The 17,357-nt window shown below is 48.2% G+C and overlaps 1 protein-coding gene across 1 annotated transcript in view; it reads right to left on the bottom strand.

The window, feature by feature from the left end:
• FXR2 (FMR1 autosomal homolog 2) overlaps positions 1-17,357 on the bottom strand; it is an 83,383-nt gene that overhangs the window by 30,544 nt on the left and 35,482 nt on the right. The window contains exons 3-4 of the mRNA XM_033924538.1: positions 7,575-7,668; positions 6,447-6,518 (exon numbers count right to left, since the gene is read on the bottom strand). Of these exons, the coding sequence (XP_033780429.1) occupies positions 6,447-6,518; positions 7,575-7,668 (166 nt within the window). The remainder of the gene's footprint in view (positions 1-6,446; positions 6,519-7,574; positions 7,669-17,357) is intronic.

Below are 17,357 nucleotides of genomic sequence, written 5' to 3'. Positions count from 1 at the left end.
CACCTCTGATGGTGTAGAGAGCATGGGGAAGGACTTAAAGGGAATGGTCTGAAATTTGGCAGCTAAAACTTACTATTAAGAAAGGCATGATTATGCATTTGGGCTGAAAAAAACCCGAGGGAATGGTTACAGTTTAGGTGTTGAAGGACTTTTTGTGCACAAAGGCACAAAAAGGAGGCAGTGTATGCAAATCCATCTCATACATATTAATTGTGGATACCCTGAAAATCTGACCTGGCTCCGGCTCTCAAGGACCGAAATTGCCTACCCCTGGTATAGTGGATGGCATGTTGGGGCAGACTAAATAGGCCATATGGTCTTTATCTGCCTTCATGTTTCTACGAGTCATTGAATATATTCAATCTAACAGAACTGCAATAATAGTTACAAAAATTTTAACATTTTAAATACTAAAGTTGTAACACTTGTTTTCTAAAAGATAGAACCTTTATAGCAGGCCTGCACAACTCTGGTCCTCGAGGGCCGAATCCAGTCGGGTTTTCGAGATTTCCCCAGTGAATTTGCATGAGATCTCTTTGCCCGCACTGCTTCCATTGTATGCATATTGATCTCATGCGTATTCATTTGGGACATCCTGAAAGTCTGGCGAAGGCCGAAGTTGTGCAGGCCTGCTTTATAGTATCAATACGATCTATTGCTTCAAATACATATATATGTTACTTGTGGTGCACCACAAGGTTCAGCTCTTTCATTAATATCTTTATTGCTCCCTTACTTACAATCGTACAAAAATGTGGAATCTGTGTTTACTGTTATGATCTACTGCTTGTAGAAAGGATTGATCCATTAACCTTAGAACTTACTGTGATGTAAAACTGTCTTATCTGTAATTGAACGCTGGTTAGAGAAAAATCATTTGATATTGAATACGGGTAAAACATGGACATGCTGGATTAATGGTCCTGAGATTGTTCCAGGTAAGGAGCTAAACCCACTGGGTAGATCAATTCCGAGAGTAAACATAAGTGTAAATATCTTAAGGGGTTATGATAGATTCAAATTTAACTTTCTTTGAACATTTCTTTTATTGTTAGAAAGGGAAAATCTGCTACACACTTCTTTACATGTGGTTTTTATATCAAGAGTTGATTATAGTATATTTTGTAATGACTGATAACATTTTCCCATAATAAGATATTTGTTAAGCGGGGATGTGGGTGGGTATTATTTTATTTTTCTCATATGTATGAATTAATAAATATTTTTGATGTATTAGGTTAGATTTTCTGAAACAGGTAGGGAGGGAGTGGGGGGTTTTCTATTTTAATTATAATTGTTATACATATTAAATGTTTTACATAATATTTAAATTATTATAAAATATGAATATAAGAATGATATGTTGTACTTAAAGTGTTACATGAAGGAAAATGAAGTGTGTATTTATAAGATCATATGAATTTTTCTGATACACTTGTTGTAATATGCAAAACTGAATAAAGAAATTAAATTAAAAAAAAGAGTTGATTATAGTAATATTGCATATGTGGGACTTGGAGGCGAGGAGGATGGCAGTTTGAGTGCAGAGCTCCTCTCCCTGGACAATCTGCCTGCTTTTAAATATCAGCAGCAGTGGGAGATCAATTGCTTTTACACCTAAGCAGCAACGGGACCAACCCACCAAAAACCCACAGTCCCGGTCCTGCAAAAATATGAGCTCCACCCTCCCTGCAGTTCGCTAGGAAAATCAACTGCTTTTACACCTAAGCAGCAGCAGGACCAGCCACCACTACCAAGAGCCCTTTGCCCCGATCCAGCCAGGCATGTGAGCTCCTCCCTCTGCAGTCCATTGGAGAGATCAATCTACCTGCTTTTAAATATCAGCAACAGTGGGAAATCAACTGCTTTTACACATCAGCAGCAGCGGAACTATCCGCAACTACCAAGAGCACACAGACCCGATCCAACCAAGAGTGTGAGCTCCACCTCCCCCTGCAGTCCACTAGGAAGATCAACTGTTTTTTACACCTAAGCAGCAACAGGACCAGCCACCACTACCGAGAGCCCTTTGCCCTGATCCAGCCAAACAAGTAAGCTCTTCCCCCAGCATTCTGTTGGAAAAAATCAATATGCTTGCTTTTAAATATTATCAGAAGTAGGAGATCAACTGCTTTTACACCTAAGCAGCCTATAATAGGAGCCCTTGCCCCGATCCAACCAGGCATGTGAGCTCCTCCCCCTATATCCCATTTAAGAGATCAATCTACCTGCTTTAAATATCAGCAGCAGTAGAAAAACAACTGCTTTTACATACAAGCAGCAGCGAGACCTACCGCAACCACCAAGAGCCCACAGACCCGATCCTGCCAGGAGTGTGAACTCCTCCCCCTGCAGTCCATTGGAGAGATCAATCTGCCTGCTTTTAAATATCAGCAGCAGTGGAGATCAACTGCTTTTACACCTAAGCAGCAACGAGACCAGCCACAACCACCGAGAGCACACAGACCCGATCCTACCAAGAGTGTGAACTCTTCCCCCCATGCAATCCGCTAAGAAGATCGACTGTCGGCTCCGGGCGGCTTTCCCGCAGAGGAGAGAATCCTGCATTCACCGTGGGCCTCATCTGGGGCAGCCTCCTTGGAGCGGCTGGGGCACGGGCAGTGTGTCTGGGAGGGAATGCATGGATGGGAGAACATCGCAGGGGAGGAGACATAGGCATCCTGGGACTGTCTGCCAAGTCTCTTCCCTGAAGAAGCCCTTTCTGGAAACGTCAATCGCTCCTCCTAAACTTACTTGCTCCACTTCATCACTGACGCTGAAACCGTGGATTGAAGACAAAGTTTTATTTTATTTTTCTTTCCAGCTTATGATTTATCTTTAATCTTATCTATTGTTTTGCCTTTTGTCTTTGTTTTGTTCTATTTCTTTCATTTAAATTTCTCCAGAATTCTACTGTTCAACGGCTCCCCCTTCTGCTTCTATTCCTTTCTCTCATCTCTTCTACCTTCCAAAGTATTTAGATCAATGCTGTCTTGTTAAAATGTTTATTTTATTTTTATTTTTCCTCTAACTCTACTTTTCACTTCTCTATTACCCTCCAGGTACTTTAGTTAGATTGTGAGCCTTCGGGACAGTAAGGGAATTTTTCAAGTACCTTTCTTATTTCTAATCTTAATGTATATTTTCTGTAAACCGCTTAGAACCTAACGGATGTAGCGGTATATAAGAAATAAATTACATTACATTACATTACATTACTTTTGAAATATAATCTCAAATAACTTCAGTTAATGCAAAATGTGGCTGTACGCTTATTAGATCACGCAAAAAAAATGTTGACCAAGTTACCCCTCTCTATTTAAAATATCATTTTTAGCTATATCTTTTAGAAGACCATTTAAATTATTAACAGTACGAGGAACGGCTTAAGAGACTGGGATTGTTCTCCCTTGAGAAAAGGAGACTGCGAGGGGATATGATCGAGACTTTCAAAATACTGAAAGGAATCGACAAAATAGAGCAGGAAAAAAAATTATTTGCAATTTCTAATGTGACACAGACACGAGGACATGGACTGAAGCTAAGGGGGGGGGGGGGGACAAGTCCAGGACAAATATCAGGAAGTTCAGCTTCACGCAACGAGTGGTGGACACCTGGAATGCTCTCCCAGAGGAGGTAATTGCGGAATCCACCGTTCTAGGATTTAAAAGCAAACTAGATGCACATCTCCTTACGAGAGGCATAGAGGAATATATATGGGTGATTAAAATGACGCCAGGTGTACACCTGGCTGGGCCTCTGCGTGCGCGGATCGCCGGACTCGATGGACCGAAGGTCTGATCCGGAGATGGCGGTTATGTTCAGTGGCACATAATACATTTTGGGATCCTTTTACTAAGGTCCGCTAGCTGTTTTAGTGTGCATTAAACACAAACACATCCATTATAGTCTATGGATGCGTTAGCGTTCGCTAAAACGGCTAGCAAGCCTTAGTAAAAGGATCCCTTTATAAGCATCAACCATCTTATTTACAAAAAAGGCCCAAAAATGGGTGTCTCTGCTTATATTCAGGTCAGCACCCACCCCCTTCCCAATCCGGGCCTGCTGTAAGGCCTAGAGGTACAGCGGTGGGTCGGAACCCCTCCTGACTCTTGTCCTGGCCAACTGCGATGACTTAACTCCCGCGTGCCTCCCCCGTGAACCTTTGAAATCCCTGGTGATCGAGCGGTGGGCCAGAGCAGAGAACTCGCAGCAGCCATTCAGCTAGTGGCTCAGCATGGAGCAGGAGTTCAGGAAGACCACTCCTGGTCTAGCCCACCACTCGACCACCAGAGGTTTCAAAGCTATACAGAGGAGGTGGGATGGAGTTAAAAGTCATCCTCCAGGACAGGAGACAAGAGGGATCCCGCCTGTTCCCGGCCCACTGCTGGAGCACCAGGGATTTCAGAGGTACGCGGGGAAGGCCTGCATGGCATCGCGAGGGAGGGTGAGTGGACAATGTACTGGGTAGGGAAGGAGGGAGGACAAGGCACAGGGCAGGAAGGGAGGGGAGAACAGGGTGCAGAGCCTTGCAGGACAGGAAGGGAGAACAAGGTGCAGAGCCGGCAAGGCAGAGCACTTGAATATTAACCACCCCCCATAAGATTTGCCGCTGCTGGGTCAGACCAGTAGTCCATCGTGCCCATCTCCAGTTTATATTCAAGTCAACTTTTTTTCTTCCTTTCTGGGAGGAAAATTGTTACCTCGGTTTAGCTTATATTCGAGTATATACGGTGTACCATTTACATCCTCAAGGGTGTTATAATCATTACAAGATAAGTCTGATTCTGTCTCAAATTGTCAAGGGTTCAATGGGAAGCAACTTATAAAAACTTTTTTTTTGGTCTGGTGCCAGTCTAATGAAATGCTCCCCCAAAGGAAATTAAAGCTGAAGCAAAAATTTAAGATTTTAATTAAGACATTTCTTTTTAAACAAGTGTTTACTACTGAGAAAAATGAGGATAAGAAAAAACATTAGCGTTCTTGTTGAAAAGACTTTATGAGAGACTGATTTCTTCAAAAGAGTGTTTTAGGCTTTCCTAACTTACTTAGATCTGTGTAAGTTGTCTGGTACATCAAGTTTTAATAAAACACATTGCAGTCCAAAACTTGTGTTTAAAAAAAGTCTTCACTATCGCCTTTTCTGTAGTGTGAACGTTGCATCGTCCTTTTCATTGTGTGAAACTGGTATGGTGCCTCTCAAACTTCCTGGGCTTCTCCATATTAACAGGTACTATGCTGTAGACTCTAAAGCCAATCAAAAACTGGCAAAAAATCAACTGAACCATGCCCACTCATGGCAGAACAGTGTTTTTTCAACCTTTTTACACCTATGGACCGGCAGAAATAAAATAAATTATTCTGTGGACCGGCATAGATCCGTGGACTGGCAGCTGAAGAACACTGGGCTAAGTCGTGGGCCAGATCCCGCCCATTTCTACCCCAGACCCCGCCCCCATAATAGTACTAATTGCACCTTGCACGTCCCGTGCCTCATCTGGAAGCCTTCCCTCTGACGTTGCAACGTCAAAGAGAAGGCTTCCGGTTCAAGCGCAGGATGCCCGTAGGAACCACTGCCCGTGGCTTTGTGCACTGAATCATTAGGAAGAGGGAGCTGGCTTGAAGATAACACCGCATTGATTGCACCGTGGACCGGCAGTCGAAGAACACTGTTTTGGGCATGATGCATGTGCTGGCCCTGTGGACCGGCAGGAAATTTCTGTGGACCAGCACTGGTCCATGGACCAGTGGTTGAAGAACACTGGTCTAGAACATGCACCACTAACTGGGAATTTTCAAATAGTGACCTTAAAATTGCAGGGTTCTAAGTGACAATTTTCAATATTTTTAACTCCGATGACTTCCGGGTTCTATCTGACATGTAGATGTTACAACACTCACGAGGATTTATTGCAACTTAACCGTTCCTTCATTTCATAAGAAATTACACGGTTCTATGTACTAAAATTAGTCTATGCATGGGATTACAAGGTTCTAATTGCGGTACAGTTAGATCCCTGTAATTCTAAGGTTGCGAAATGCCTAAAGATGTCTTCCCACACTGGATCATTATTATGGTTAAGTGCATGCTGCTGCTGATTGGTTGAAGACCGTCATTCCATCTTGTTCCTTCATGTTAATATTAGAAGGACATTGTCCATTAGCTGGGGGAAAGGGAAGTAGTGGAAGAAATTGTAAGTAAAAGTCATACGATCCTCCTATTTTGACTCCAAACACAAGGCATGAGTAGTAGGGTAAGGGTCGTCCAACCAATGCTTCCTATCACTAGAGTCCCAGAACTACATTCCGTCTCATTTCAGGGGATGGAATTGCTGACAGCCAATCTCAAAGCCCTCCCCTACCGCCACGGTCCAGGGTCCAATAAGCCCTTTCCATTATCAGCATGCTCCATTCAGTCACCTTTAGAGCCACAAAAAGTAACTTACGTCGCCTTTCATCATCCGAACCCTTGCCAGCCACCAGCCGCATGGCTCATGCTCATTTGCTCTGGAATAAACCTGGGGGAATAGGAAGAATACACACTTTAAGTCATTATAAAAATATAAATTCATAGCATCTAGTTGACAGTAGAGGAAAACTGAGCTTGGAAGAAGCATTCAATTAGCCTCTTATGCACATACTGTCATCTGATTAGACCAGTGGTCTCAAACTCAAAATCTTTTGCAGGGTCACATTTTGGATTTGTAGGTACTTGGAGGGCCACAGAAAAAATAGTTAAAGTCTTATGAAAGAAATGACAATTCTCCATGAGGTAAAACTCTTTCTAGTTTATAAATCTTTCCTTTTGGCTGTCTTAATAATAATATTGTCATTTATAGCTAAAGAGACGTATGATCAAGAAACTGTTTTATTTCACTTTTATGATTATGATAAACATACCGAGGGCCTCAAAATAGTACCTGGCGGGCCGCATGTGGCCCCTGGGCCACGCGTTTGAGACCACTGGATTAGACTTAAGGGAAGCTGGTATGTTGGCCGGTTCATAGCCTAAAGCGCTCGAGGACAAAGGCACGCCGACAACTGAGCGCAGGATTTCATCACGCCGAAGAAAAAACGTATTTTAAAGGGCTCCGACGGGGGGTGTTGGTGGGGGAACCCCCCCACTTTACTTAATAGAGATCGCGCTGGCGTTGTGGGGGGTTTGTAACCCCCCTCATTATACTGGAAACTTAACTTTTCCCTGTTTTTTTAGGGAAAAAGTTAAGTTTTCAGTATAATGTGGGGGGGTTACACCCCCCCAACATGGCAGCGCGATCCCTATTAAGTAGAGTGGGGGATTCCCCCCTACACCCCCCCATCAGAGCCCTTTAAAATACGGGTTTTCTTCGGCGCGATTAAGCCCTGCGCTCAGTTATCCGCGCTCGGTTGTCGGCGTGCCTTTGTCCTCGCGCGCTTTTGACCCGTCACCATGTTGGCCACTTAACATCACAAATACAAGTCGGATGTTTGAGGTCATGCTCTTTGAGCAGTGACAGCAATGAAGTATTTCAAAAGAAAACTGCCACCAGAGTGCTGGCCAGTTATTTGTCTGCCCCACTTCCACCACGTCTTACCTCCACCTCATCACTTTCGGTGATCTCCTTGCTGTAATCTGAGGGAGGGGGCAACCGCACATCATTGAATGGGATCTGCCTTTCAGGCTGCCAGCTAAAAATGGAGGAAAAAAACAAAATTTCTGCATTACTGCTAGCACGTCTGAAGTTCAGCAGAAGTGCCCAAAAAAATCTTTCCTAGGTTTTATGGGTTCCAGAAGAGCCGACATATGATCTGGAACCGTCTCGTCACCAAGATTGCGCGACTGCACTGATCCCGCATGGCACAGAAAAATGCCCCTCTGGTTCGATCACTCATTATTGCCTGCGACATATCAGAGAGAAGTGAAAATACTCCCCCAATTGAAGATCTGAGTGTTATGCTACACAACACAAATGGATAGCTTCTGCTACATTAACAAATCGGAGGAATTACAAAAGGTGGATGAATTTGGGGCCAACTGTTTGCATTCTTTTTAATCAGCATGCGGATACATTTCACCAAATAACTGTCTACCAGTGTCACATGTTGGTTATGGATCCTTCCTTCCTCACAAGCAAGACTTAGGCAACAAAGCAGAAGGTACAGATTTCCCTCTTAATAGTCACATTTCTGAATTTTGGGGGGCTTGCGATTTTGTCCAGATCAGTTGAAATCGGTATGAAACATAGAAGATGACGGCAGAAAAGGGCTACAGCCCATCACATCTGCCCACTCTTCTTACCCACCCCCTGTCTATGCCCTAATGACCCTCGTAGGGATCCCACATGGGTATCCCATTTATTCTTAAAGTCAGGCACGCTGTCTGCCTCGATCACCTGCACTGGAAGCTTGTTCCAATGATCAACCACTCTCTCTGTGAAGAAATACTTTCTGGTGTTGCCATGAAATTTTCCGCCCCTGAGTTTGAGCGGGTGCCCTCTTGTGGCCGAGGGTCCCTTGATACGCTTAACCAGGGTACTTTTACATACACTCTCTATTTGAAGCAATTCATTGCAGCAACTGAGCTCAGTCGAGAGTTCACACAACCCTGCAAGCTTGGCCTGAATGTGGTTGTCCTGCTATGGCCAAGGCTCCCTGAGAGCACTGCTGCCACACCACCTCCAGCTCAAGGAGAAGACTTTGTTTTGGAATCCCAACACTGCCAGGGAGCCACTGGACATGACTCCTTTCACATTTCTTTATACTTTTAAAGCCAAATTGTATGTAGTTAAAAGTCTGGAAAGATTTGTCAAAGTCAGTAACATAGTAGATGACGGCAGATAAAGACCTGAATGGTCCATCCAGTCTGCCCAACCTGATTCAATTTAAATTTTTAATTTTTTCTTCTTAATTATTTCTGGGCAAGAATCCAAAGCTTTACCCAGTACTGTGCTTGGGTTCCAACTGCCGAAATCTCTGTTAAGACTTACTTCAGCCCATCTACATCTACACCCTCCCAGCCATTGAAGCCCTCCCCAGCCCATCCTCCACCAAACGGCCATACACAGACACAGACCGTGCAAGTCTGCCCAGTACTGGCCTTAGTTCAATATTTAATATTATTTTCTGATTCTAAATCCTCTGTGTTCATCCCACACTTCTTTGAACTCAGTCACAGTTTTACTCTCCACCACCTCTCTCGGGAGCGCATTCCAGGCATCCACCACCCTCTCCGTAAAGTAGAATTTCCTAACATTGCCCCTGAATCTACCACCCCTCAACCTCAAATTATATCCTCTGGTTTTACCATTTTCCTTTCTCTGGAAAAGATTTTGTTCTACGTTAATACCCTTCAAGTATTTGAACGTCTGAATCATATCTCCCCTGTCTCTCCTTTCCTCTAGGGTTTACATATTCAGGGCTTCCAGTCTCTCCTCATACGTCTTCTGGCGCAAGCCTCCTATCATTTTCGTCGCCCTCCTCTGGACCGCCTCAAGTCTTCTTATGTCCTTCGCCAGATACGGTCTCCAAAACCGAGCACAATACTCCAAGTGGGGCCTCACCAATGACCTGTACAGGGGCATCAACACCTTCTTCCTTCTACTGACTACACCGCTCTTTATACAGCCCAGCATCCTTCTGGCATCAGCCACTGCCTTGTCACACTGTTTTTTCGCCTTTAGATCATCAGACACTATCACCCCAAGGTCCCTCTCCCCGTCCGTGCATATCAGCTTCTCTCCTCCCAGCATATACAGTTCCTTCCTATTATTAACCCCCAAATGCATTTCTTTGCATTGAATTTGTACTGGCTTGCTGAACGTAGGGCTTTTGTAAAGTTATGTACAAGAGTACAAAAAAAGGCATTTGGCGGTCATATACTATACAAACAGCCATTTTGCAAAAACATGTTAAGAGTGGCCATCATTCGGAGCTTTTTATATGTTAAAGTAGTGATACTTTTATGCAAATGCTAAATTTTCTAAAATTCTAAATTTAACGTAAGCTGATCAAGGAGCTCCAAAACTTTAATTTTTGACATTCTGTTTTGGATATTTGAGGATAAGTACAAAATTACCCCCAAGCTCTCTTCCTAAGCCCGGGCCCATAGCAAAAGTCAGCCCACAGTTATTCATGACTTAAAACAGGTGTAAATGCCGACAGAAAAATCTGAGATGCACGTGCATTCTTGTAGCAAACAACAGAATCTGTATAATCTCAAGGTCCAATCAAGCAACACACCCTAAAACTCTGTGCTGTAGGGTACATATAATAATAATAACTTTATTCTTCTATACCGCCATAGTCGTGAGACTTCTAGGCGGTTCACACTGAAGAGAGCTGGACAGTCAGCGAGTTACAATATGTAGAAATCCGGGATACAGTATGTAGAAAACTTACAAAAAAGCACATAGAATCTTGCAAAAGGTCCGAGATACAGCATATCGAATCTTACAAAGAGCATATAGAGTCTTACAGAAAGGTAGAGAGATACAGCATAAAGAATCTTACAAAAGGCAGCAAAATTGATGTTAAGCATTTCAGACTTAAAAACAGGAGTGGATATATGTAGTGTTAGGTGTAGATACTTTTTTAGGTGGTGATTTTGTTGAATAAGGAGAAATTAGGTTCTTACCTGCTAATTTACTTTCTTTTAGCTTCTCCAGACCAGTAGAGGTTAACTTTACGAGTGGGTATATATCTAATCATGACCAGCAGGTGGAGACTGAAAACAAAACTTTGGGACAGTATATCCTAGCCCCTCCTCTCTATTTCCCTCAGTCTGCCGAATAGCCAAGCAGAACCAAGAACTGGAAAAAAACAGAGAGAAAAAACAATACTCCGAAAGGAGTAACAAATAACATACCCAAAATGCTGTTGGAAAATGCAGAGGAGAAATTCCCGAAGGAAGAATGTCCCCACAGCTCGCCAGCTAAGCCAGCCGAGCCACAGCCGCTGTTCTTCAATTCTCCCCGGCCCTAGAAAAATACTAGAACCCGCAGCAAAAACCAAAAACTGCCCGCGCAACAGCCCCAACAACAACAACAACAGACAGGGTGGGGACCTCTACTGGTCTGGAGAAGCTAAAAGAAAGTAAATTAGCAGGTAAGAACCTAATTTCTCCTTCTTTAGCACTCTCCAGACCAGTAGAGGTTAACTTTACGAGTGGGACGTACCAAAGCAGTCCCTCTTACGGGCGGGACCCCCGAAGGGCCGAAACCAGAACACGCTCACCGAACACCGCGTCCCGACGCGCCTGAACATCTACCCGATAATGTCGAACAAAGGAATGCAAGGAGGACCAAACCGCAGCCTTACAAATATCCACTGGAGGCACGAGCGACGACTCAGCCCAAGAAGCCGCCTGACCCCAAGTGGAATGAGCCGTGAGAAACTCCGGAACAGGCTTCTGTTTCAGAAGATAAGCGGAAGCAATCGCCTCCTTGATCCAGCGCGCAATAATAGCCTTAGAAGCGCCAGCACCCCGACGAGGACCCGCCAGAAGGACAAAGAGATGATCGGATATCCAGAATTCCCGAGTCCGCTGCACATAAGAGCGGAGAACCCGACCGACATCCAACTTGCGCAGCTGCTGTTGCTCAGACGAGCCCTCCCGATTTCCCAAGACCGGGAGGACCACCGATTGATTGACCTGAAAAGAAGACACTACTTTCGGCAGAAAGGAAGGAACAGGCCGCAAGACGACCCGCTCCCTAGAAAACTCCAAGAAGGGAGCCCTACAAGAGAACGCCTGCAGCTCAGAAACACGCCTAGCAGACGTAATGGCCACCAAAAAGACCGCCTTCAAAGTAAGGTCCTTCAAAGAACAGCCATCCAAAGGCTCAAAAGGCGGACGCACCAGAACCGAGAGAACCAGATTGAGATCCCAAGAGGGAACCGAGGGCCGAATGGGAGGCCGAAGCAACTTGGCCACCCGCAAAACCCGAATCACATCAGGAAGGGCCGACAAAAGCTGACCTGACACCAACCCTTGAAAAGCCGACAGGGCCGCAAGATGCACCCGGAGAGAAGACCAAGCCAGGCCTCTATCCAGGCCATTCTGCAAGAATTCTAGAATGTGAGGCAGGGAAGCGCGAAAAGAGACCACTCCCCGCGCCCGGCACCATCCCTCAAAGAGACGCCAAACCCGCACATAAGCCCGAGAGGTAGAAAACCTACGGGACCCCAAGAGAGTAGAAATTACCTTGCCTGAATAACCCTTCCTGCTCAGGCAACCCCTTTCAAGAGCCACGCCGTAAGACAGAAGGGAGACGGGTCGAACATGGGACCCTGCGTCAGAAGGTCGTCCAAGAGAGGCAGAGGAAGAGGATCCGCCACCAGATGCCTCACCAAATCCGCATACCACGGACGCCGAGGCCAATCCGGAGCCACCAGAACCACCAGTTCCGGATGGCGAACAATGCGAAGAAGTACTCTGCCCACCAGAGGCCACGGAGGGAACACATACAGGAGCCCCTCCATTGGCCACGGCTGGACCAGAGCATCCAGACCCTCGGCCAGACTGTCCCTGCGCCGACTGAAGAAGCGGGGCACTTTGGCGTTGCCACTCGTGGCCATCAGGTCCATCAGGGGCTGCCCCCAAGCCTGCACTATCAACCGAAACGCTCCGGCGCCGAGAAACCACTCTCCTGGATCCAGGAAGTGACGACTGAGGAAGTCTGCCTGAACATTTTCTACCCCGGCTATATGAGAAGCCGAGAGGTCCATAAGATGGGACTCCGCCCAAACCATGAGCCGAGCCGCCTCCTGCGCCACAGGAGTGCTCTTGGTGCCCCCCTGACGATTGACATAAGCCACCGCCGTGGCATTGTCCGACAGGACTCTGACCGACTTGCCCAGCAAAAGGGAGTGGAAAGCTAACAGCGCCAGCCTGACCGCTCTGGTCTCCAACACGTTGATCGACCAGGAGGCCTCCTCCGCGGACCAGGTGCCCCGAGCTGAGTGGCCCATAAACTGAGCCCCCCAACCGAGGAGACTCGCATCCGTAAGGAGCACCGTCCACTGCGGGAGATCCAGACCCACCCCCTGAACCAGGTGAGGGGTCCGGAGCCACCAGCGCAGACTGCAGCGCGCCAAGCCTCGCAGGGGAACCGGAACATCCAAATCTTGCCTCCGGGGAGACCACCTCCGGAGCAGAGCATACTGAAGAGGACGCATGTGGGCCCGCGCCCACCTCACCACGTCCAGGGACGCCGCCATTGACCCCAGGACTTGGAGGAAATCCTGCGCCCGAGGACCCCGGGACGCCAAAAGCAGGCGAATCTGAGATTGCAATTTGCTCACCCGGGCCTCTGGAAGGAAGACCTTCCCCAAGGAGGTGTCGAACATAACCCCAAGGCACTCCAGACGCTGAGCCGGGACCAACCAACTCTTGGAAAGGTTGACCACCCAGCCCAGCGACCAGAGAAACTCCACCACCCGAGCCGTAACCCGGGAGCTCTCCTACAACGACTTTGCCCGAATCAACCAGTCGTCCAGGTAGGGGTGAACCAGGATGCCCACCGACCGCAAGGCTGCCGCGACGACCACCATTACCTTGGTGAACGTCCGAGGAGCCGTGGCCAGACCAAAGGGAAGCGCACAGAACTGAAAGTGCCGCCCCAAGATCGCAAAGCGAAGGAAGCGCTGATGAGAGGCCCGAATTGGAACCTGCAAGTAGGCCTCCGTCAGCTCGAGAGACGTAAGAAACTCCCCCGGCTGAACCGCCAGAATGACCGACCGCAGCGTTTCCATGCGGAAAGACGGAATCTTGAGAGCTCTGTTGACCCCTTTCAAATCCAGGATGGGCCGAAAGGTCCCCTCCTTTATGGCCACCACAAAGGGTCTGACGAAAAGCCTGCGTCTTCCATGGAGTCTGACATGGAGAAGCGAGAAAAAGGTCCGGCAGAGAGCGGGTGAACTCCAGAGCGTAACCGTCCCGCACCACCTCAAGGACCCACTGATCGGACGTGATCTCGGCCCATTTGGGGAAAAATTTGCGCAGCCGGGCCCCCCACCGGAACCAAAGGGGGCGCCGGCAAGGAGTCATTGCGCAGGACGGGAAGCGGGGGAACCGGCGGAGGGATTCCCTGCCCCCCGACGGGCCCCCCGAAAGGGCTGCATGCGCTGGAAGAACCGACCCCGGGAAAACCCCGGAGACTGGAAAGAAGCAGCCCCACGCCCAGGGCGATACTTGCGAAATTCCCGCAAACGCCCCCGGGCCGCACCCCCCCGAGACGCCGGGCGGGCACGGTCCTCAGGCAGACGGGGAACTTTCGAGTCCGACAGAGTCTGAATCAACTTATCCAAGTCCTCTCCAAATAAAAACGACCCCCGAAAGGGAAATTTAGTAAGCTTAGCTTTGGACGCAGCATCCGCCGCCCAAGCGCGCAGCCACAACACACGCCTTGCGGCCACGCCAAAAGCCATAGACTTAGCCGAGATCCGCACCAAGTCATAGAGAGCATCTGAGAGGAATGAGGCCGCCATCTCAATCTTCGCTACCTCCTGATCCACCAGAGACCAGTCGTCAGACTCTCGATCCAAGACACGCTCCGCCCACCGAAACACGGCGCGAGCGACCAGTCCCCCACAAATAGCCGCCTGGACCCCAAAGGCAGAGACCTGAAAATTTTGCTTAAGGATGTTCTCCAATTTGCGCTCCTCAGAGTCCCGCAAGGCAGAACCGCCCTCAACAGGCACGGTATGCCGCTTGGAAATTGCCGAGACCACCGCATCCACGACTGGCGAAGCTAACGTAGCCCGATCCCCTTCAGGAATGGGATACAGGCGAGCCATGCTGCGCGCCAGCCGAAACGGCGTCTCCGGCGTTTTCCACTGCTCCAGAATAATATCCCGAATATCCTGATGCATAGGAAAAGAGCGGGAAACGGAACGGATCCCCCGTAACAGGGGGTCCCCCACACGCGGAGTCCCCGGCGGCGCGTCCTCAAAACGCCAAACCGAAGAAACCTGCTGAATAAGGTCAGGCAGCTCATCTTTCTGAAAAAGGCGCACAACGGACGCCTCGTCACTGGAGAACGGGAAATCCGACAACCCGCCGCCAGCTTCCGTCCCCTCCAGAGGGTCCTGGAATTCCTCCGAAGGGTCCAGGTCCTCCTCCAGACCGACACGTTCCTCCGACCACAAATTCTCGTCCCACGACACCCGCGGACGCTTGGACAAGGGAGGCGGCGGAGGGGACGTCACGTCAGACGAGAGAGGCAAAGCCGCAGGGAGCGCGGAGGAAACCCCACCCCCCGAAACCCCCTGGGCGCAACCGGGACCCCCAGCCGCCTGAAAATAGGCTCTGCATAAAGAAAAGAAAAAATTCAGGGGAAAACCCCCCGAGGGTCCCAAGGGACTCCCTGCCACAGCAGGGGACCCAGCAGAACCTTGCCCCTGCATAGTCAAAACAGGGGGAAGGTCACCTGAGGTGGAAGACAAAATGGAGGGGCCAGACAGAGAAGATGGCGGTTTTCCCGCCAAAAAAACTCCCTCCATAGCCTGAAGCGGCTGAGAAACCTGAATAGTCTCAGCCGCTAAAGCAGGCAAGCCGGCATCAGCTGTCAAAAAATCAGCTGAGAGGGAATCCTCTAAAACCCGACCGTCGGCGGCTCGGGGATTCCCTCCGTGGGCGGACGGAGAAGACCGGGCTTCCCCACCGTTCCCTGCCGACTCGCGAGGCACCATCGGCGGGGAGCTCTGGGCGCCTGCAGCCGCTGCCGACGGAGCTCCACCACCTCACCGACCCAAACCGCCGAGTTCAGGCCGGCCGCGAGTGCCTCGCGGCTGGACTAAATTTGTGTCCTACTCCCCCGGAGAAGGGCACAATTGCTCCATACGCGACCTAGCTAGAAAAAAGTGCCGGTTACATGAAAAAATACAGTAAAATACAGTTTTCTTAAAGGGAAACAACCCTTCAGACCAGCACTACCTCAGGATTTTTTTTTTTTTTTTTTTTACAGAACAGACTCCACAGGCTCTCGAAGCAATATGCCTTGCTTGATTTAGGGGGCAAGGCTTACTGCTGAGGCTCCTCTAAAAAAATGTGGGGAGGTGGAGGAAGTGGGGGGAGGGACCCCGCTCGTGACCCGCCGGGTTTGACACCCCCGAGGTCGGACGAACCCCCAAACAGAGTCCGCCCAAGCTCCGTCCGGCCAAAAACAGGGACAATAAACCCCCTAAACAAATTCCAACAGCCCTACCAAGGGAGATGGGTACAGATCACTCAACACCTGCTGGAGACTGAAAGAAGACTGAGGGAAATAGAGAGGAGGGGCTAGGATATACTGTCCCAAAGTTTTGTTTTCAGTCTCCACCTGCTGGTCATGATTAGATATATACCCACTCGTAAAGTTAACCTCTACTGGTCTGGAGAGTGCTAAAGAAGGCAGTTTTTATGGCTTTTCTAAAGGCATTATATGTCAGTCTTGCTCCATTTATGTAGCTGTCTAACCAGTGTTGTGGCTGTTTCAGAATCTCTACTTAAACGTGCATGATGCCTTTGTACAGAGCCATGGTGAGGCCTCACTTGGAGTACTGTGTTCAGTTTTGGAGACCACACTACCGAAAGGACGTGCTGAGGATCGAGTCGGTTCAGCGAACGGCCACCAGGATGGTCTTGGGGCTCAAGGATCTCACGTATGAAGAAAGATTAAAAAAATTGCGGCTGTATTCACTTGAGGAAAGAAGAGAACGGGGAGATATGATTGAAACATATAAGTACATCACGGGACACATCGAGTCAGAAGATGATATCTTCTGGCTCATGGGACCCTCGACCACCAGAGGGCATCCGCTGAAAATCAGGGGAGGGAAGTATCATGGCGACTCCAGGAAGTACTTCTTCACCGAAAGAGTAGTGGATCATTGGAACAGACTCCCACTCCAGGTGATAAAGGCCAGCAGCGTGAAGGATTTTAAGAGAAAATGGGATACTCATGTGGGATCTTTAAGGGAGTAAATTCAGGGGAGGGGATACTTGGAATGGGCAGACTTGGTGGGCTATAGCCCTTTTCTGCTGCTTTTTTCTATGTTTCTATACATGCAAATTGCACCTAACACTTCTAAAATCACTGCTTTATTTTCAGCTTTTTCTGAACTAATGAATAGCTGCCAGGAGCGTCCCAACTGTTCCTGGCTTAGCTCAAAGTTGGGGGGGGGGGAAGAATTTAGCATGGCAGACAGGCTCCATATCCTATCTCATAACCCCTGGAAGAACACGACACCAACTTTTCTGTGAAGGAGAGAGACATTGAGAACATGGAGAAATCCGAGGAGGTCTTAAGCTTAGCGGGAGCCCTCGGATGCACTGAGATTCAAGCAAGCTATTTATAGGACCCCCCACCCCCCCATCTTTTAACTCCGCTTCAGCAAAA

The sequence above is a fragment of the Geotrypetes seraphini genome, chromosome 16 (genome assembly GCF_902459505.1).
Source record: "Geotrypetes seraphini chromosome 16, aGeoSer1.1, whole genome shotgun sequence".
In the NCBI taxonomy this organism is placed as follows: Eukaryota; Metazoa; Chordata; class Amphibia; order Gymnophiona; family Dermophiidae; genus Geotrypetes; species Geotrypetes seraphini.
This window is presented reverse-complemented; position numbering and strand designations above follow the sequence as displayed.